This window comes from Protopterus annectens, chromosome 15.part0 (assembly GCF_019279795.1).
Source record: "Protopterus annectens isolate FY-2018-M chromosome 15.part0, PAN1.0, whole genome shotgun sequence".
Lineage (NCBI taxonomy): Eukaryota > Metazoa > Chordata > Ceratodontiformes > Protopteridae > Protopterus > Protopterus annectens.
The window spans coordinates 611110231-611133783 of record NC_056749.1 but is presented as its reverse complement, the minus strand read 5'-3'; the positions used below and the strand labels follow the sequence as shown (position 1 = coordinate 611133783).

The window sequence follows — 23553 nt, the reverse complement described above, 5'->3', positions numbered from 1 at the left end:
TTCCTCTCCCTCCCAACTCAACAACTTCAGTGCCTGTGCTACTCATTAAACCAAGGTTAAATGTGTCACAGGGCTTCATCCTTCTATGCCATGCAGCTGAGGTTCCTTTGAGCACACCACTAACTCCTTTGAATGTGAACTGCATGACTGAAGAGTTTTCTCCATCTCCATTTGAACTAACAGATTTGGCACTTCTTAGGTCTACCTCTGCGAAGACATTTATTTTGATAGCAATCATTCTGTTCACATGACACTGGAATTTCAAGACCTTGTCTGGGGAAAATCACATCAGATCCTTCACAAAGACTGTCTCTTAGAACAACCCAAATTTCCTCTCAAAAGTGGTATCACAACTGCCCTTAAACCAGCCAATTCTTCAAATGGATTTCTTAATGAGGACATTAACTAGGAAAAAGTGCCCTTCACACACTAGATGTACATCAGTAACTCATGTTTTACATGAAACAAGTACGTGAATTCTGGAAATGGAGCAGCTATTCACCTGCTTTACTTTAGGAAGGTAATGCTACTTGATGCTAGAAGGCTAAACCTCAAAATGCACTCTCTCGAGGCACTCCTAAAAATGGAGAACATTGATATCTGTGCAGTAACTGAGACCTGATTCAGGGCTCCAGAGAGCACCCCTGCAATACCAGGCTACAACTCTTACCACACTTTTCGGCCACCAAACCAGGACCGAAGCACTAAAGGTGGAGGAGTGTCCATATTCACCAAGGATATTCAAACCTCCAGGCTAGTTGCCCAACACAATGCATCTGAAATTCTACAGGTGCAACTAACACTATGTAAAACTGCAATCCAAACTGTGGCTTGCTACAGATCCCCCACCATGCCCCAAGATTTTCATTACACCTTTCTAAACATTCTAGAAAATATTACGATACAACCAAACACCCTAATACTGAGTGATTTCAACTACCCTGCCATTGCTTGGGAAAACTACTCGGGTACCAACACTTTTGCCCAACAGTTCTTGAATTCATAAATTCCAATGCCCTGGACCAACTAATCCACAGTCCCACCAGGGGCTCAAATATCCTAAATCTGGTCATTACCAACATGGGAGATCGATGCTCCACACCAGTGGTCACCCCCTCATTTGTCAGGTCTGACCATAAGCTAATCATCCTTGATGTCCACATCCCACTCCCACCCCCCCAGTAGGGAAACCCCCATAAAAAACTTCTCCAAAGCCAACTTTATGCTACTTAAGTCAGAAATGACAAACTTCATGATACCCATGCAAACAGGAACTGAAAGTTCGACCGCTGAATCCTACAGTAAAGCACTGTATGAGCACATCCACTCGTGCATGAATCATACCATTCCAAACAGAACCAAGACGGTCTCCTCCAAAAAAGGAACCCAATCTGGTGGTCCCCTGCCATAAGCAAACTATACAGCAGAAGGAAGAAACTGTTGCAGAAAAGAGGAAAATCCCAGGATGCAAAAAACTCCCCTACCTGCTTCAGTAAGAAGCTGAGTTCCTGCATAAAATCCTCCAAAGCTAGTTACGAAAATAAAATTGCCAAAGATTCCAAGGGCAACCACAAGGTATTCTATAGTTATGTCAAGAATCTAAATGGCAATGCTCAGATCTGCTTTGAGCTACAACAGAATGGCATTAAATATACTGAGCCCAAGGATATTGCCAATATCCTGGCAGATAGATTCAGTGCCAAATTCACCCCCCTCTAACCCCCTAAAGGGCCCATCTCAATACCAAAAGATTGCCAGATTCCGGTAATCACGGCCACACAGGTAAAAAATGCCCTCTCCAAAGCTAAGAATACAGCATCCATGGGACCAGACGACATCCCAGGCTGTGTACTACATGAACTACAAAATTAATTGGCACCTCACCTAAGTGTCATGTTTAATCATAGCCTCACCTCAGGCTTTGTGCCCAATGAGTAGCGCACAGCTACAGTTATCCCACTCCACAAGGGGGGATCCACCTTGGATCCTGGGAACTATCGTCCCATCAGTCTGACAAGCCTGATCTGCAAAGCCATGGAACACATTATCATGTAACTTATAAATAAAGACATTTGCAACCTCAAACACTGGACCCCACCCAGTTTGGTTTCGTAAAGGGCCAATCTTATCCCCTCAACCTGATTGACTTCTTCAAATCAGTCTCCAGAGCCGTGGATGAGGGTAAGGTGGTCCACACAGCCTATCTGGACCTTGCCAAGGCCTTCAATACCATCCCCCACTCTGGAATTATAGATAAACTTACTAAGTTGGGCATTAATCCGTACGTCACTCGATGGGTTGCCAACTGGCTTACTGACAGAACCCACACTGTAAAAGTAGCCGACTCAAAATACAGCTCCAGACAAGTGACAAGCGGAGTACCTCAGGGTTCAGTCCTGGGACCACTCTTGTTTGGCAACTACTTCTCTGAAGTACAGGCCAGCACTAAGGGACTCTGGCTAACAAAGTTCGCAGATTACTTCAAACTGGGAGCCATTACTGAATCCCCAAATGATGTGGATATTCTACAAAAGGGCCTTACAGAAACAAATGCTTGGTGCCAGAGCCATGGGCTCAGGCTCAATGCCTAGAAATGTATAGTTATCCCCTTTGGGAAAAACCATGTACCCATAAATGACTACATAAGTGGCAGTACATTAACACCGAAAGTGTGATAAGGGACTTAGGGACATAGGTGGACAGTGGTCTCACCTTCAATAACCACATAGTCACAACAGTCAGGAAATCCTTCTATGTAGCACACCTCATCCCTAAGGGCTTTTCATCCAGAAAAAAGGAGGTCACTGTCCCACTGTACTCATCCCTCATTAGACCCATTATAGAGTACAATGCCCCGTTTGGTATGTACCTCACAAGACATCTGCAACAACTGGAAAGGCCACAGAAATATCTCACTAAAAGAATCACAGGCCTAAAGCAGATGCCCTATGCTGACCATCTATAAATTCTCCAGCTATACTCTGTCACATAATCGCATACTCAGAGGTGATCTCTGCTTAACATACAAGGCCATGTCAAACCCAGTGCTGTTGGACATGCTACACTTAAAGAAATCCCAATCCCTCAGAGCCACACACTCCAAGGATCTAAACTAGGTCATCACAATGAACAAACCATGCTGGAGGTATAGGTTCCTGACCCAGACACTTCCCATACTCTGGAATAGACTGCCCATACATGTCAAACGGAGCACCTCTTTGGCCCTCTTCAAAAGGAACCTTGATGACTGGTTGGGAGATAGGAAATTCACCCTGGGGATCACGTCAGTCACCCTGCTAGACAGGGGACCAGGGAAGTAAATATTTTGGGAAGAAACAGAAATAGTTATGGCTAGGTTTGTATTGGTTGTATTGGCCCTAGGGCCGATAGCCTAGTGCCAACCTATGAATGCTGGGGTTGGCAGCTGAGAAGTAAACCAACTGCATTTATCTACGGCTATCAGCTCACTCATTATCTGTTGCAAGATGCTGCTGACAAGAGCCACTCCACTACATGTAAAGCTGTTTTCTCTGATTCACAACATTCTCTACTGCGGCATGTGTGATACAGCCACTTCATCACTGGGGCACACCTTCAACAAGCATTACTGCTTTGATTTCAGAAGTTAGGCCTCCATTCGTAGCTGTAGTTCACTGTTTAATAAGCTGGCCTTCCAAGCCTTCACATTTAGGCCATCTTCCACCTTCTGTGTCCCAACATGATTTTAAACTGTTTGAGATAATTTTTTTCAGCAGACTAACTAAGAAGTGTCCCAGTATGGGTAACAGCAAATATGTACTCACCATATCAGCTGATCTGTGAGGGAACCTTCCTTGGTGAATTCCAGTTACCTTCCTACTATCTCCCCATGTGTGGATGTCCAATCTATCTAGCAGTTGCTGTTGGACTTCCTTGTAAAACCAGCTTATGTTTTTATATTCTAGCAGAGTGTAGGTTCTCTTACTATTTTCTTGATTTGCAGAAAACTGGTCTCACACTGACTTGGGTGTAATGCCTGTAGCAGGAACATAGCATGTTCTCTTGTTGCAGTGTGTGATGTTATAAAGTACTGGCAGAGAAACATCCCCTCCAACTGAGGAAGCATCAAAGAAAAATCAGGAGACAGAAAGTAGACTTCCCCCAACCAGACAACTATCAAGGAGGGCCCCAGGGTCCACTTACAGAGCAGAACTATATGAGTATGTTATCCATTGTTTATTTTTTTTCTTGAGAATGAAAACAGTCTTATTTGATACACAAAAGAAAAACTGATGCTCTCTTTATATTTAGCTTCTTAAAACCTCATTCTGTACAACTTTTTTTTTTTTTAATGTATAACTTTTGCCATCAAGCCTGATAACCATTCATCCTGTCCTCAATCAGACATTACACTATCTGGGGGGCACCATCCAGGAAGCCATAAGGGTGACTTGTGTGTTTGCCCACATCCCAGCAATGGCAGCATTTTTATTTTATATGGCCTAACTCCTCCCCAGTGCAAAAGTTAGCATTGAAATCACCACTAGGACCGTCTGCCTATGCCCTTCTATCAGCACACATGTGCTTCATACTTCTCAGCTGTGCAGACTTTCACAGAATGTCCAGATATTTCCTCATATATTTGGTTAATTTTTCATAAAATTGTGTTTTTTTTTTGGCAAATCACTAGCAAGTCGTTAAAGATTAAAATCAGAAAATAATGACAGACATTTGAGTTTCAGACTTCATGCTGTTCTGAAAATTCATGCTAACTCAAAACCTGCTATGATATCAACTTTCTAAGTTTGTAAAAGCAATGTTTAAAAATTGCCCCTATTTTTGGGTCTCTGTCCCCCATTATTTATGGCTTTGTCCAGATTTCTTGCTCTAAGAGGTTGAGAGGTATGGTGCACTTCTCTGCATGCTCAAACAAGGACTATCATTACTGGCTTGGGCAGAGATGGCATCATCTTTCCTGCATGATGATAAGCCTCCTATCTCCAGCCAAAGCTCACTCATTAGAGCAGCAGTGCGAGCAGGCCTAAACCACCATCTCTTCCCTCAACATAGGCATGTCCATCCTCCCTGCCTGTGCTGTCAAGCGTCAAAACAGCTACTTGAGTTTAGGCCACCTAGGCAGTAATCATAACTTTATAACTCTATGGTACTGGCACAGGGTGTACAGATTTTCTTTATCTGCATATTAATATGGGCCTCTGTGTTTATGCAATAAACAAATATCACAGCATTTGTACATCAGCTTGAATATGATTTAACAAAGAGATCCCAAAAACAGCTTCAAATGCCTGTATAGAATGCAGTGTAACTGCTTATCACCTGTAAGCCGTATCAGGCTGCAAGTTCTCTAAAATGCAACTTGTAACTCTGTCCACCGACATTAGCTGTCTTTCCCCATATTCAATATTATAACCCAGAATTTCAGAGCCATTGCAATGAGGTTCAGTCCAATAAAGAGCAAGGCATGTTGCAGGAGAAAAACAAGGAAATTCAAGTCCATCTTCTAGTACGTTCAAATCACAGACTACTGTTGGCATAGAGGCTGGTGTTGTAGCCCACGCGATACTTCCAAATAACCCTGTACCTACTGCATTGACAGCCTGCAAAATATATAAAAAGAAATAATAATAAGGTTATGTCAGTCTGCTATTCCTACCTACAGCATAAAGTACATCCAACTGTTTTTCCTATGAAGAACAATGAAAAAATCTCAAAAGTCACTAAAATTACTTTAAAATACTAAGAGTAAGTGTAGAATCAAACAAGTAAAAAGAAAATTCTAACCACAGTCATTATTTTTAAAGTTCTTAGAACAGTCTTCAAAAAAAAAAAAACACTGCAATTCTTGCTTTACAAGTTGGAGATGCTTACAGTCTTTGTACCTGAGAAATCATTAGATAACAACGGTTAACTTCTTTCATTAGCTTAACATTTTTGAAAATAAATAATAAATCCATACAATAGAGAGATCTGAAAAACTTAGAACAATGAAGAACACTGGCTCACAGCCAATTGTTCTGATCACGCAATATCATATAACAATTGCTTGATACAGCTCAAGTTGCCAGCTGATAATATTGCTGAAGCTATATACAAGCACTATACTATTGTTCGCATGCATCTTTTCTGAAAGTGGTCCAATCTTGCAGCCTTGTGGAAAAAGACAGCTTCTGCACTGTCCATCACTGATCACTCTTTCTCTGGGCTGCAGTGATCTCGGAGGAAAAATAGTAAAGGGGATTTGTGGGTGAAGTCCCCAACATGGCAGTGCATCAGTACTCACCTCAAAGAAAGAAAGATCACTTGTTAGGTTTCATTTGATCACATTGTTTTAAGCTCAAGTACATACGTTTCAAGTTTGTGTGTACTCAGGCTCAGGAAATTACTATTTGTTTTGTATTATATACTTGGATGAATCCAGGAGATGCAACAGAATCATGACAATCTTACTAACATGAAAGAAACAACTGCAGATAAGTTGCAAAAGAAGAAATGCAAATTTAACATATTTTATTTTCATACATTACTTAATTAATATCCCGTTACGTAAATGCATCAATTCTAAATCAATCCATGTCATCCAGCAAATTCATAGTAGCAGGATACAAAGCCACACATCACATACACTTGTATCTGCAAGAATAAGAATGACAAGTAGAAGCTAACATTTTATCCTAAATGGGTACATACTACTACAACTGTACAGCCACACATCGAACATATATCCTGAATGGGTACATACTACAATAAGTATACAGCCATACATCAGACATATATCCTAAAAGGGTACATACTACTACAACTGTACAGCCTCACATTGGACATATAGCCTAAACGTGTACATACCACTACAACTGTACAGCCTCATATCGGACATATAGCCTAAATGTGTACATACTACTACAACTGTACAGCCTCACACTGGACATATAGCCTAAACATGTACATACTACTACAACTGTACAGCCTCACACTGGACATATAGCCTAAACGTGTACATACTACTACAACTGTACAGCCTCACACTGGACATATAGCCTAAACGTGTACATACTGCTACAACTGTACAGCCTCACACTGGACATATAGCCTAAATGTGTACATACTACTACAACTGTACAGCCTCACACTGGACATATAGTCTAAACGTGTACATACTACTACAACTGTACAGCCTCACACTGGACATATAGCCTAAATGTGTACATACTACTACAACTGTACAGCCTCACACTGGACATATAGCCTAAACGTGTACATACTACAACAACTGTACAGCCTCACACTGGACATATAGCCTAAACGTGTACATACTACTACAACTGTACAGCCTCACACTGGACATATAGCCTCAACATGTACATACTACTAGCACTGGACATATAGCCTCAACATGTACATACTACTACAACTGTCCAGCCTCACACTGGACATATAGCCTCAATGTGTACATACTACTACAATTGTACAGCCTCACACTGGACATATAGCCTAAACGTGTACATACTACTACAAATGTACAGCCTCACACTGGACATATAGCCTAAATGTGTACATACTACTACAACTGTACAGCCTCACACTGGACATATAGCCTAAACATGTACATACTACTACAACTGTACAGCCTCACACTGGACATATAGCCTAAACGTGTACATACTACAACTGTACAGCCTCACACTGGACATATAGCCTAAACGTGTACATACTACTACAACTGTAAAGCCTCACACTGGACATATAGCCTCAACGTGTACATACTACTACAACTGTACAGCCTTACACTGGACATATAGCCTCAATGTGTACATACTACTACAACTGTACAGCCTCACACTGGACATATAGCCTAAATGTGTACATACTACTACAACTGTACAGCCTCACACTGGACATATAGTCTAAACGTGTACATACTACTACAACTGTACAGCCTCACACTGGACATATAGCCTAAACGTGTACATACTACTACAACTGTACAGCCTCACACTGGACATATAGCCTAAACGTGTACATACTACTACAACTGTACAGCCTCACACTGGACATATAGCCTAAACGTGTACATACTACAACTGTACAGCCTCACACTGGACATATAGCCTAAACGTGTACATACTACTACAACTGTACAGCCTCACATTGGACATATATCCTAAACGGGTACATACTACTACTACAATTGTACAGCCACACATCGGACATATATACTAAACAGGTACATACAACAATAATTATATAGCCATACATCAGATATATATCCTAAATGGGTACATACTACAACTGTACAACCACACATCTGACATATATCCTAGATGTGTACACTACTATAATTATACAGCCATACATCAGACATATATCCTAAATGGGTACATACTACTACAACTGTACAGCCACACATCTGACATATACCTTAAACAGGTACATACTACTAGAATTATACAGCCATACATCAGACATATATCCTAAATGGGTACATACTACTACAACTGTACAGCCACACATCGAACATATATCCTGAAAGTACAGTTTTGTACCTACCATAAATGTAGATGTTCGAGTGCTAATACAGCTGCAGTCATAACAGATGGGTTTTCCTGCCGTCAGGCAGGTCCTCGGTCGGCCGAATTCCAAAGTCTAGGTCCGGTGTCGGATGTCGTCGCTTCTTCCCTGACGTCAGTGCAACAGGGGTATAAAAGAACCAGCCAAAGCCATTTTCTTCAGTTTTTCTTGCCCCAGATGTCAGGTGCCCCCAGAAGGAAGGCAAAACATAAATTTATGTAATAATGCAATGCAATAAAATAAAAAAACAGTAGTTGCAAGCAAATACACCATAAAAGAATACCCCAATCATGTTGTATGAGGAGGTGTTGGCCATTAGGCCTGTCCCAAGAGGGGAAGGAGGGAGGGAGGGAAACCTGGACTGCAGCTGTATTAGCACTCGAACATCTACATTTATGGTAGGTACAGAACTGTACTATGTTCATCGTGCATACAGCTGCAGTCATAACAGATGAGTTGAATCCCAAAGCTAAAAAGGGGGTGGTAGGCACTAAGTGGAACTAGGAGGAGCCAGGATGCCCTGCAAGACTGAGGTGGCAAAGCCTGCTCTAGATTTGGAGTATAATGGTAGGTGATAGTGCTTGGAGAAAGTATGTACAGAACTCCAAGTGGCTGCTTCCAAAATATCCTTGGTAGGAACCCCCCTGAGGAAAGCTGCAGAGGTAGCTGTGGCCCTTGTGGAGTGAGATCTGATGCCTGTAGGTACAGCCTTACCATGAAAAGAGTAACAAAAGCGAATGCAGTGGGCTATCCATTTTGAGATTGTCTGTTTGGAAATTGGCTTTCCTTGAGCACCTGTAGCATAGGACACAAAGAGTTGCTCTGATTTTCTGAAAGGCTTTGTTCTGTCCAAATAATAACGGAGCTGTCTGTGAATGTCCAAGGAATGTAGTAGTCTCTCCCCTTTGTTTTGTGGATTAGGGTAAAAGGTAGGTAAGTGGATAGCCTGATTCAAGGCTACCCTGGATACTATCTTTGGCATAAAAGAAGGGTTGGTTCGTAAGGAATCTCTGTCCTGATGGAAAATGATGAAAGGCTGCACAGCCATGAGGGCTTGTAGTTCCAAAACCCTGCTTGCTGAGGTGATAGCCAGAAGGAAGGCTGTTTTCCATGACAAATATTGCAGTTCTGTTGAAGCAGCTGGCTCAAAAGGAGGCAGGGTCAGTTTTTCTAGAATGAAATTGAGGTCCCAAGCAGGTACTGGTTGCTTCCTTGGGGGTTTTATATTCTTAGCCCCTCTGAGGAACTGTCTTAAGAGAGGGTGAGAGAATAAAGCAGGATCAGTGTTGTATTCTGCAGAAATGGCTGAGGCATGGATTTTGATGGAGAAGAATGAAAGTCCACTGTTTAGCATCACAGCTAGGTACTGTAATATTTGAGGTAAATTCAGTATTTCAGGATTCTGACCCTTTTTCTGATTCCAGGCACAAAACCATTTCCATTTTGCGGAGTAGGCTTTTCTAGTAGAAGGCCTTCTGGCCTCCAGAATGACATCCTGCACCTCCTTGGAGAGTAGGGTCTGTTTTGGATTTAAGGAATTCTCCATGCGGCTAGATTGAGTGTTTTTAGCTGACTGTGAAGAGTTTTGAAGTTGTGCTGAGTCAGTAGAAGAGGCATTAGAGGCAGGATCCATGGTGGGGAGTGCGCCAGGCACCTCAGGAGAGGGTACCAGTGTTGTCTTGGCCAGTCTGGAGCAATGAGAATCATCTTTGGTCTGTCTGTTCTGGCTTTTAATAGAACTTTGGGCAGCAGAGGAAGAGGTGGAAAGTCATAAACTCTCATTGTTGTCCAACTGAAAGAGAGTGCGTCCACTTTCCAGGCCTGTAGATGAAAGGTCCTTGAGCAGAATTTTGTCAATTGGTAACTTCTGTGGGAGGCAAAGAGATCTATGTCTGGCCTTCCCCATGCTTGAATTATCTTTGTAAAAACTTGAGGATGCAACTTCCATTCGTGTGGATCTGTCATATTTCTGCTTAGGTTGTCTGCCAGTGTGTTTTCCTTGCCTGGCAGGAACTGTGCTTGAAGTTGGATTTGTAATTCCAGAGCCATGTTCCAAAGAGACATGGCTAGCCTGCATAGGGGGTACGAATGGGTTCCTCCCTGTTTGTTTATGTACCACATCACTGTGGTGTTGTCCGTCCTTATCAATAGCTGGCCTGGATGCAGTAGGTCTTTGAAAGCCATAATAGCATTTATTACTGCTAGCATTTCCTTTTGATTGATGTGTAGGTGCTTTTCTTTTTTGGGACCATTTGCCCTGAATGCACCGATCTGTCATGTGCGCCCCCCAGCCGTAGTCCGAAGCGTCTGTTGTGATGACTTGATTTGCTTGAGGCTTGCAGAATGGGAGACCTATGTTTCTTTGGCATGCTTGAGCCCACCACAGAAATTCCTTTTGAAGACATGGAATAAGTGGTATAACTGTTTCCAAATTGTGGCTGTGTTGAGACCATAAGTTTTTTAGGTACCATTGAAGTTTCCTCATATGCAGCTTTGCATATGGGATTAGTAGGATGCAAGATGCCATGAATCCCAGTGCCTGCAGGATTTTCCTTGCAGTCAGCCTGGTGAAGGCTGCCAGTTTTCTGAAGTAATGAGTTAGTTGCCCTTGTTTCTCTGGCGTGAGGTAGGCCATCTGGGTGTTTGTATTCAAGCTGGCACCCAGGAAAATTATTGTTTGAGAGGGTATTAGTCTTGATTTCTTTTTGTTGACTGTGTATCCCAGAGAATTCAACAACATTATTACAAACGCCAGGTGTTTCAGAAGTATGTGTTTGCTGTCCGCTTGGATCAGGCAGTCGTCCAAATATGGGTATATTTGTATCCCTTGAAGTCTGCAGAAGGCAATTACTGATGCCAGGCATTTCGTGAACACTCTGGGCGCAGTAGATAAGCCAAAGGGCAATGCAGAGAATTGATAATGGGTTGCACCTGCAAGAAATCTGAGGTATCTTCTGCAATCTTGTCTGATTGGGACATGCAGGTATGCCTCCTTGAGGTCCAATGTTACCAGCCAAGACTCCTTGCCCAGCATGGGAAGAAGCTGCTGTAATGTGAGCATCTTGAATTTTGGTACGAGTAAATATGTGTTTAGGATGGATAGGTCCAAAATAGGTCTCCAATCTTTGCCCTTCCTTGGTACCAGGAATAGTCTGGAATAAAAACCTTGACCCTGTTCTTGTGCAGGTACCTCTTGAATAGCTTTCATGTCCATGAGATCTGAAATTTGTTTTTGTGCCTCTGCTCTTTGATTGTGTGGCAGGTTTGGCATGCCTCTCATTTTTGGAAGGGTGTGAAAGTGGAATCTGTAGCCTCTGTCTATAATGTCCAGGATCCATTTGTCTTTTGTGACAATATGCCAATTTTTTGAAAGTAATGCCAGTTTTCCACCTAAAGGTGCTGCTAAATGAGCCTTGCTTGGCATGCAAAGGGGGAAGTCATTGGTTCTGCTTTCTGAATGGCTGTGAACTATCCTCACCACCTCTTGGTGTAGGTGCTTGCCATTGTCTGCCTCTAAATGATCCTTGAGATTGCCCTCTACCCCTCGGGCACCTGTATCTTCCTCTTTGAGGTCTGTCCGTGGCTGGAAAGGACCAATTTTTTGAAGGCCAATTTCTACTGAAACGTGGAGGTTGTACCTGTAGGAAATCTTTCACTGTTTGCATTGATTTTGCCTTTTCCTCCATTTTCTTTAATACCTCTTCAGCCTTAACACCAACCAATACATCTTTTTGAAGAGGTGCATCTAGTAGTTTAGCTTTGACATGATCTGGTAAGGTTTGTTCTTTGAGCCAAGCATGTCTAAGTATGACTGATTCTGTAACAGCAGCTCTACATGAGGCCTCTAAAGCATCAAAACCACATTGCAAGGTATGTTTACCCACTTGCTCTGCACTATGCAACAAATCCTGCAACTCCTTCAAGTCTGGTTGTTCAGGTTGTGACATTTTGCCTTTCAACTGAGATAACAAAAACTGTTGATACTTTGACATATGGAACTGACAGTTTAATGCCCTCATGGTTAAGGTGGCCGAGGTGTATACCTTTCCCCCCCCCACCTTTCTAAAGCTCTGGAATCTCTGTCTGAAGGTAATGGATTTTTGGCAGTGGAGGCCTTAATTCCCTTGGGACCCTGTGAAATGGTGTCCGGGTCAGCCGCATGGCTTTTGTATAGGAATTGGTGTGAATCAGGAACCCAGTAATACCTGTCAGGCTTGACTGGAGCTAGAAGTAAAGAATCTGGGTTAAGGCTGGCCTCTGAATACACATCATCTAGTGTGTCTAAAACAGGAGGGATAGCCAGAGGCCTGTGCTGAGGGAGCAAGAGGAAATCCCTGAGCCTTTTCTTGGAGTCTGAGTAATCTTGGCCTTCCCAGTGGAAGTTTCCCCAACAGAGTAGTCCTCAGGGGAGGAGACAGAGGGAATGGACTCCACTGCATCAGAATCTTCAAAAGGGGAGTATGAATGTTCCTGGTCATCAGAATGTTCTGAAGTAATGGAGGCCTGGTCCGAGGAAGGGTATTCTTCCTCCACTCTGGGCCTTTTGTCCGAGGGGGGTTGGGAACCCCTGATAAGAGTAATCAAATCCTCAGCCATTTTGAGCATCTGCTTTTTAGGCATGGGGCCTTGAGAGGGACCCTGAGGAGCTTGTCTTTTAGAATGCATGGCTGCTTTAGATTTAGTGAAAGCCTTAATGGAAAAGGAAGAAGAAGGCGTCAAGACACCTTGAGAGGTGGCAGGCCTGTCTAAACTCTGAGTTTCCCCGCCAAGAGTGGCTTCGGTATCTGTAGTCGGGGTGTGGGCCGAAGAGCCTGCGACCTCGGGCACAGAAGACACCGCTAATGAAGTGTCATCGGTAATCAGGGGCTGCGTAGGCGCCTTGCTGAGAACCGGAGCACCAGTCGTCGGTTTTAGCGTAGTGTCGGTAGAAGTCGCGGACCTCGTATGTCGGTCCTTATCTTTGCGTCTTTTACTCAAAACTGGAGTCGGATTATCCGACGACATAATGTAATTAAACTTTTTGTCAAAATAGTGTTGGGCGAACTCCGCCCGACGCTTAATAGTGCGTCTGTTGAATGTAGCACAAAAACGACAGGCCGAGACGTCGTGGTCTGGGCCTAAGCAAGGAATGCAGAGGGAATGGAAATCCTTATGCGGTATTTGCTTCCCACATGAAATGCAATTATTAACTTTGTCTGACATCTGTCTGAGTCAAGAAAAGTTTCCCCAATGGGGTACTTAGCTTTCAAGAAGACTTCGGTTAAAAAATATTTGTAATCTCAGGAGCTGGCCGACCGGCACTTGCAAACTACTTCTGCTTCGGGCACCGCGCATCAAGAAAGACTGAAGAAAATGGCGTCGGCTGGTTCTTTTATACCCCTGTCGCACTGACGTCAGGGAAGAAGCGACGACATCCGACGCCAGACCTAGACTTTGGAATTCGGCCGACCGAGGACCCCGCCTGACTGCAGGAAAACCCATCTGTTATGACTGCAGCTGTATGCACGATGAATATCGGGTACATACTACAATAATTATACAGCCATACATCAGACATATATCCTAAACAGGTACATACTACACTAATTAACAGCCATACATCAGACATATATCCTAAATGGGTACATACTACTACAACTGTACAGCCACACATCGGACATATATCCTAAACATGTACATACTACAACTGTACAGCCACACATCGGACATATATCCTAAACAGGTACATACTACAATAACTATACAGCCATACATCAGATATATATCCTAAATGGGTACATATTACTACAACTGTACAGCCACACATTGGACATATATCCTAAACGGGTACATACTACAATAATTATACAGCCATACATCAGATATATATCCTAAATGGGTACATACTACTACAACTGTACAGCCACACATCGGACATATATCCTAAACAGGTACATACTACTACAAATGTACAGCCACACATCGGACATATACCTTAAACCGGTACATACTACTATAATTATACAGCCACACATCGGACATATATCCTAAACAGCTGCATACAACTGTAATTATAATGTTACATATCAGACATGTATCCTAAATGTGTACATACTACTATAATTATACAGCCACACATCAGACATATATCCTAAATGTGTACATACTACTATAATTATACAGCTACATATTGGACATACATCCTAAACGGGTACATACTACTATAACTGTGCAGCCAGACATCAGACATATATAGTACAGTTGTGTACACTTACCATTTATGTAGATGTTTGAGTGTATTCACTGTTGCAGTCATCACACTTGGGTTATCTGCCTGCAAGAAGCCCTCAGTCAGCCCGAACACCAGAGACTTAGTATTTCTGCGTCAGATGCTGTCACTCCAGGACTGATGTCAGGTCATCAGGGGTATAAAAATAGGCAGCCGATGCCATTACATCAATTTTTCTTGCCCCAAATGTCAGGAGCCCCCCAAATAGGGAGTTACGTTATATTGGGGAAACACCACCAGTAAAAAGTAAATACCAATACCCCTGAGAGGGGTGAGTAATAGCCATAGAGAAGACAGAAACCAGGGGGCTGGAGGGAGGGAAACCAGGACTGCAACAGTGAATACACTTGAACATCTACATTTATGGTAAGTTCTTCGTGTTTCACTGTTGCAGTCATCACACTTGGGTAGATTACCAAAGCTGAAGAAGGGTGGAGGCAGTCAAGAAGAGTTAGGGCTGGCTAGTATGCCTTGCAGGACTGCTGTTGCAAAATCTGCGCTGGATTTGGAAAAGATAGGCAGGTGGTAATGCTTGGTGAAGGTGTGTACAGAACTCCAGTTAGCAGCTTCCAGGATGTCCCTGGTAGGGACCCCCCTGAGAAATGCTGTAGAGGTAGATGTTGCCCTAATGGAATGTGTTCTGATCCCCTAAGGGGTTTGGTTTCCCATGGTGCTTGTAGCAGAAATGGATGCAGTGTACTATCTATTTAGAAATTGTTTGTTTTGCAATGGCCTTGCCCTCTGGTCAGATTTTCTGAAGGGCTTAGTCCTATCAAGGTAAAATCTGAGCTGTCTGTGCACGTGCAAGGAGTGCAGGATCCTTTCCCCTTTATTCTGAGGATTAGGGAAGAAAGCTGGCAAATGGATGGACTGGTTGAGAGCCACACTGGACACCACTTTAGGCATAAAGGAAGGATTAGCCCTGAGGGAAACCCTGTCAGCATGAAAAATAATGAAGGGTTCCACAGCTATAAGTGCTTGTAGCTCAGACACTCTTCTAGCAAAAGTGATGGCCAGAAGCAAGGTTGTTTTTCAAGAGAAGAATTTTAACTCTGCTGATGCTGCAGGTTCAAAGGGGGGGAAGTGTGAGCTTTTCCAGTGCAAAGTTAAGGTCCCAAGCCGGAGTGGGTGCTCTCCTTGGCGGCCTTAAGTTGTTTGCTCCTCTCAGGAACTGTTTGATAAGAGGGTGCGAGAATAGAGGTGGCTCAGTGTTGTAATGATCCAAAATGGTTGAGGCATGTGCCTTAATGGAGGAGAAAGACTGGCCTTTGTGGAGTAGCTCTGCTAAGTAATCCAGGATTAGAGGCAGGAAGGGCAGAGTTGTGTTCTCTCCTTTAAACTGAATCCAGGAGCAGTACCTTTTCCACTTATCAGCATAGGATTTCCTTGTACTGGGTCTTCTGGCTTCAAGAATGACATCCAGCACAGGTTGCTGGGTGAGAATTCAAGGAATAAGCCAGGCTGCAAGACTTAGGGTTTGCAGCTGCGGATGCAAAATCTGTCCCTCCTGCTGGGAGAGCAGGAATGTGTTCTGGTGTAGGTGCCAAGGTGGCACCGGTGACAGGCTGAGCAGGAGTGGGTACCAGTGCTTGCGTGGCCAATCTGGGGCAATCAGAATTGTCCTTGGTCTGTCCTGTCTTATCTTGAGTAATACTTTTGAAATGAGGGGCAGAGGGGGAAAGGCATATATTGAGAGGTTTTCCCACTGAAAAGATCCACTTTACAGGCCCTGCTGGGAGGGTTCCTGGTGCAGTATTTGTTGAGCTGGTGGTTGTAGGGGGAGGCAAAAAGATCCACCTCTGGGGTTTCCCATTTCTGAATCAGCAGGTTGAAAGTGCTGGGATCCAATTGCCACTCTTGTGGGTCTACGAGATTTCTGCTTAAGTCATCTGCCAGTGAGTTTTGTTTGCCTGGCAGGAATTGAGCTTGTAGATGGACTTGCATGCCCAAGGCTGCATTCCACAGGGCCATGGCTAACCTGCAGAGTGGGTAAGAGTGGGTTCCCCCCTGCTTGTTGATGTACCACATAACTGTGATGTTGTCTGTTTTTATTAGAAGTTGTTGTCCTGGAAAGAGTAGGGATATGAAAGCTGTCAGGGCATTCTGTACAGCTAACATCTCTTTTTGGTTGATGTGCAGATGAATCTGACTTGGGCTCTAGTGGCCCTGAATGCATTTGCCTTCCATGTGTGCCCCCCAGGCATAGTCTGATGCATCTGTGGTTAGGGTCTTGGCAGCATGGGGTCGAGTAAAGGGCAGTCCCTTGCTGTGGTTGCATGCTTCTGCCCACCAAAGGAACTCTGCCCTTAGACAGGGTATAATAGGAATGACTCTTTCCAGATCCTGAGAATATTGGCACCAAAGACTTTTTAAGTACCATTGAAGTTTCCTCATATGCAGTCTTGCATATGGAATTAGCAGTATACATGAGGCCATGAACCCTAGGGCCTGCAGTATTTTTCTTGCGCATAGCTGGGTTCTGGTGGGCAATTGTTTGAAGTAGGCTGTCAGACAGACTTGTTTTTCTGAAGTGAGGAATGCCATCTGGGATGTTGTCTCCAAGCTTGCTCCCAGGAATACAATCCTTTGACTGGGTATTAGTTTTGATTTATTTTCATTGATTGTGTACCCCAAGGAAGTGAGAAGGTTTTTCACAAATGTCAGGTGCTACAGCAGCAATTCCTGACTGTCCACCTGAATCAGGCAGTCGTCCAAGTATGGGTAAATTTGGATAATTTTCTGCCTGCAGTATGCAATTGCTGCAGCCAGGCATTTTGTGAATACTCTGGGCGCAGTGGATAAGCTAAAGGGAAGTGCAGAGAACTGATAATGCATAAATCCGGCCATGAAACGAAGATACTTCCTGCATGACTCTCTTATAGGGATGTGCAGATAGGCTTCTTTTAAGTTTAGGGTGACTAACCAGGCATCCTTGGCTAGCATAAGTAGAAGCTGTTGCAGGGTAAGCATTTTGAACTTTGGTACCACCAGGAAAGTGTTGAGAAATGAAAGATACAGAATTGGGCACCAAGAGCCCTCTTTTCTGGGCATCAGAAAGATTCTGGAATAGAATCCTTGATCTATCTGTTCCACTGACACCGGCTGAATAGCTCTGATGGAGAGCAGGAAAAGAACTTGGCTTTGAGCCTCTGCCCACTGGTTTGAAGGAAGGTCTGGGAACCCTCTTGGGGTTGGCAGTGAGTGGAAGAAAAATTTATACCCCAGGGATACAATGTTGGTCTTGTGTGATGGGCATCCAGTTTTTTGCGTGAAGGGTAAGTTATCCTCCTAGGGGCACAAGGAATTGGGCAGGGGTGGGGAGAGGAGTAGAGAAGTCATTGTGGGTTTTTTCTGTAAGGAGGTGGCTTACCACTCCCTGATTTGGGGGTGGGGGCACTCCATTGCTTAGAATTCTGCACACCCTGAAACTGTAGTCTGGGTGGTGTGTTTCCCCTGGGTCTGGCTTGAGATGGCCTGGAGGGGGGCTAGAAAGGACCAGTGTTTTGAAGGGCAATGCCTACTGAATCTAGGGAGTTGCACTTGTAAGAATTCTTTTACAGTCTGCATAGACTTAGCTTTTTCTTACATATTTTTAAGAACCTCTTCTGCTTTGGTGCCAAACAAACTGTCCTTGTTCAAAGGAGCATCCAATAACTTTGATTTGACATGGTCTGGCAAGGCCTGCTCCTTGAGCCAAGCATGCCTTCTCAGTACAGAACTAGTGACTGCTGTCCGGCAAGATGCTTCTAGGGTGTCAAAGCCATACTGCAAAGTATGCTTGCTGACTTGGCTTGCAGAGTGCATAAGTTCCTATAATTCTTTACTTTCTGCACAGTCTGTAAAGGTTGCCATTTTTTGTTTAATAAGTTCCATAATATGTTACTGGTACTTCAGCATGTGAAACTGACAATGCAATGCTCTAATAGCAAGAGTTGCAGAGGTATACACCTTCTTACCCCATCTGTCCAAAGCTCTGGAATCCCTGTCCAAAGGGGTGGGATTCTTGGCTGTAGTTGCCTTGATACCGTTAGGCCCCTGGGAAATAATCTCTGGGTCAGCAGCAGGATTCTTGAAAAGAAGTTTATGAGTATCAGGTACCCTGTAGTACCTGTCAGGTTTCCTAGGGGCAGGAGGTAAAGTATCAGGAGTAAGACTGGATTCCGTAAAAACATCATCAACAACTTCCAGGACAGGGGGTATTGCTAAAGGCCTGTGCTGTGGCAAGTCTCTGAATTCTCTGAGTCTCTTTTTGGACAGAGGATAGTCTTGGCATTCCCAGTGGAAATGCTTCCTAAGTATGTAAGGTTTCACCAAAAGAAAAATCCTCTGGTGAGGAGGCAGAGGGAATGGATTCCTCTGCATCTGAATCCTCATAAGCAGATAACGGCATGTCTTCATAATCAGATACCTCAGAGTCATCGGACTCCTGGTCTGTTGAAGCTGCAGGGGACTGGTCTCTCTTTTCCTCTTAGCAGGGGAAGGCTGACTTCCCCTAATCAGTGTGATAAGATCTGCCATTCTAAGCATTTGTCGTTGAAGCATGGAAGCAGGTGCATGTGCTTTGGTCGTCGGTTTTCTAGGCATAGTGCATACTCTTGGCCTAAGAAATTTGGTAGTTTTAGATAAAAAAGAAGTCTTCAGCTTGAGTTGAACATCGGTTGAGCAAAGAACTGCCTCAGAAGCCAGTGCCTGCACAGTGGTTCTGGACCCATCCAAGGTAGAAACATCCGCAGGTTCCATAGTGGAAGAAGAGTCTCGTGGCATACCAGACTCCGAATGGGTCTCAGTAGAGGCCTGCGAATCCATAGAAGCGGGCACCAGGGGCTGTGAAGGTGCCTCACTGAGTACTAGCTTAATGGAAGCATTGTCGGCAGCTTTGGACCTATGTGGTCTGTCTCTGTCTTTATCCTTACATTTTTTTGGAATATTGGTAGTCGGATGGCTCACCAAAGCCATTTCGGAATACGGAGATCGAGAGCAAAAGAATTTAGCGACAATAAGTGCCCGATGACGAATGGTTCGGGCATTGAACAAGGCACAAAACCGACGGCAACGTACGTCGTGGTCTGGGCCTAAACAGGTGACACAGTAAGAATGAAAATCTCTGTGTAGTATTTGCTTTCCACAGGCAAGACAATTGTTAACTTTTTCTGACATCGGTTAGAGCAAGAAAAAAAGATCCCCAACGGGGTACTTAGCTTTAGAAGACTTCAGGATTATTCATTTCCTAAATGAAAATTCAGGTAGTGGCCGACCAGCACTTGCGAACTGCTTCTGCTTCAGGCTCCTCGGCAAGAAAGACTGATGTAATGGTGTCTGCTGCATATTTCTATACCCCTGACAACCTGACATCAGTCCTGGAGCGACAGCATCCGATGCAGAAATACTAAGTGTCTGGTATTCGGGCTGACTGAGGGCTACCTGCAGGCAGATAACCCAAGTGTGATGGCTGCAACAGTGAAACACGAAGAAAGTACAGTTGTGTACCTACCATAAATGTAGATGTTCGAGTGTATTCACTGTTGCAGTCATTACTCTTGGGTTATCCTTCTGGCAGGCTACCCTCAGTCGGACAGAATTCCAAAGTCTAGGTCCGGCGTCAGTTCCTGTCACCTCTTCCCTGACGTCAGTGCGCCAGGGGTATAAAAGATGCAGCCAACGCCATTTTCTTCAGTTTTTCTTGCCCCAGATGTCAGGTGCCCCCAAATTGGTATGCTGAAAAATAAGCCAATAAAAATACATGCACAAAAATAACATTTCCTTCATCTACAAGTAAATACACCAAAAAGGCTGTATACGATAGATAAGTGCAGATAAGTCCCAGCAAAGAAAAGGGGGATGATGGGTGGGTAACCTGGACTGCAACAGTGAATACACTCGAACATCTACATTTATGGTAGGTACACAACTGTACTATGTTCATCGTGTTTCACTGTTGCAGTCATTACTCTTGGGTTGAATCCCAAAGCTGAGGATGGGAGGCTGGGCTAAATAGGGTTAGGAGAGGCTATGAGGCCCTGCAGAACTGCAGTGGCAAAGGCCTGCTCTGGACTTAGAATAAAGAGGTAAGTGGTAGTGCTTTGTGAAAGTGTGCACTGAACTCCAAGTTGCAGCCTCTAAGATATCTTTGGTTGGTATTCCACTGAGGAAGGCTGCTGAAGTGGCTGCTGCTCTGGTGGAATGAGGCCTAATGCCATTAGGCACTGATTTGCCATGTTGAAAATAGTAGAAACGGATGCAATGACCTATCCATTTAGAAATAGTCTGTTTTGAGTTAGCTTTTCCTTGTGATCCTGCAGCATATGACATTAAAAGTTGCTCAGTCTTTCTGAAAGCTTTAGTTCTATCCAAGTAGAAGCGTAACTGCCTGTGTATGTCCAAAGAATGCAGGATTTTCTCACCCTTGTTCTGTGGATTTGGATAAAAGATAGGCAAGTGAATGGTTTGGTTGAGGGCCACACTGGACACCACCGTAGGCATAAATGTAGGGTTTGTCCTCAGAGAAACCCTGTCTGGATGAAAAATGATAAAAGGTTCCACAGCCATGAGTGCTTGTAACTCTGAGACTCGCCTTGCAGAGGTAATTGCTAGGAGCAGAGTCCCAGGCCGGAATTGGTGCTCTCCTTGGAGGCCTAATGTTTTTGGCCCCTCTGATGTACTGCCTTATTAAAGGATGAGAAAAGATAGGTGGTTCCGTATTGTAATGGGCTGAAATGGCAGAGGCATGAATCTTAATTGATGAGAAAGAAAGGCCTTTGTTCAGCATCTCAGTTAGGTATTGTAAAACCTGAGGGATATTTGGTACACACGTATCAATGCCTTGTTCCTGGTTCCAAGCACAGAATCTCTTCCATTTTTCTGCATAAGATTTTCTGGTACTGGGCCTCCTGGCCTCCAAGATAACATCCACAACAGCTTTTGAAAGAGGAGTGTTCTGAATGGCTACATTATCTGCCATGCTTCCAGATTTAAGGTCCTGAGTTGGCTGTGCAGGATCTGATTGTTTTGTTGGGTCAGCAAGTGAGAAGTTTGGGCAATATCCATGCTGGACCTTGAGACAAGCTCTTTAGGATTGGGTACCAGTGCTGGCTTGGCCAGTCTGGTGCAATCAGTATCATTTTTGGCTTCTCTTGTCTGACCTTTAGGAGTACTCTGGGAAGGAGAGGCAGTGGGGGAAAGACATACACTGTTAGATCTTTCCAACTGAACAATAGGGCGTCCACTTTCCATGCTTGCTTGTGATAAATCCTTGTGCAAAATCTCTGCAATTTGCAGGTGTGAGGGGAGGCAACTAGATCTATGTCTGGGCATCCCCATTTCCTTATTATCATGATGAAGACCTGCGGATCCAGTTTCCATTCGTGGGGATCCATGAGGTTTCTGCTTAGTTCGTCTGCCAGAGTATTTGTTATTCCTGGCAGGAATTGTGCTTGCAGGTGAACTTGAAAAGCCAATGCTGTGTCCCATAAGGTCATTGCTTGTCTGCAGAGGGGGTAGGAATGTGTACCTCCCTGATTGTTTATGTACCAGTTCTCTGTCTTTATTAGTATTTGTCCTGGATGAAGCAGGTCCTTGAAAGCTGTCAGGGCATTTTGAACAGCTAGAATCTCTTTTTGATTGATGTGAAGATGCATCTGGTTTGCAGGCCATGTGCCCTGAATACATTTTCCTGCCATATGGGCCCCCCACGCATAATCTGATGAATCCATTGCCAGTGTCTGTCTGGCTGTGGGTAAACTAAATGGCAGACCCTTGTTGTTGTGACAGGCTTCTGCCCACCATCGAAACACATGCAACAGGCAGGGAATGAGTGCAATTACTGTCTCCAGGCTGTGGCAATGCTGAGTCCAAACACTTTTTAGATACCATTGTAGTTTCCTCATATGCAGTCTGGCATATGGAATTAGTAGAATGCAGGATGCCATGAAACCCAAGGCCTGCAGGATTTTCCTTGCAGATAAGTGGGTTTTTGTTGCCAATTTCTTGAAGTAAGTAGTCAGTTGCTTTTGTTTGGCGTGAGATAAGCCATCTGGGCAGTTGTATTTAAGCTTGCACCCAGGAATATTATCTCTTGAGAGGGCACTAGTTTTGATTTCTTTTCGTTTACTGTTTACCCTAGGCCAATTAGTAATCTTTTTACAAACGCCAGATGCTTTAGAAGAATGTCTTTGTTCTCTGCTTGAATTAGGCAGTCGTCCAAGTAGGGATATATTTGAATTCCGCTTTGTCTGCAAAACGCAATTACTGGTGCCAGGCATTTTGTGAAGACCCTGGGTGCAGTAGATAAACTAAAGGGCAGTGCAGAGAATTGGTAATGCATTGAGCCTGCTATGAATCTGAGGTATCTTCTGCAAGATTGTCTGATTGGGACATGCAGGTATGCCTCTTTTAGGTCCAAAGTTACGAGCCAAGCCTTCTTGCCCAGCATGGGCAGTAGCTGCTGTAGAGTCAACATCTTGAATTTTGGAACTTCCAAAAATGTATTTAGTATAGACAGGTCCAATATTGGTCTCCAGGTTTTGTCCTTTCTGGGTACTACGGAAAGTCTGGAGTAAAATCCTTGCCCCTGCTCTTGTTGTGGTACTTGCTGAATGGCCCTCATGTCCATGAGGGCTGTAATTTCTTTTTGTCCCTCTGCCCATTGATTGTGTGGCAGGTCTGGCATACCTTTTGACCTTGGTAGAGTGTGAAAATGGAACCTGTAGCCTTGGGACACTATG

At 43.9% G+C, this 23553-nt stretch overlaps 1 protein-coding gene across 1 annotated transcript in view; it reads right to left on the bottom strand.

The window, feature by feature from the left end:
- LOC122789953 (fibronectin type-III domain-containing protein 3A-like) overlaps positions 1–23553 on the bottom strand; it is a 1322139-nt gene that overhangs the window by 159633 nt on the left and 1138953 nt on the right. The window contains exon 22 of the mRNA XM_044057452.1: positions 5317–5597. Coding sequence (XP_043913387.1) covers positions 5317–5597 — 281 coding nt within the window. The remainder of the gene's footprint in view (positions 1–5316; positions 5598–23553) is intronic.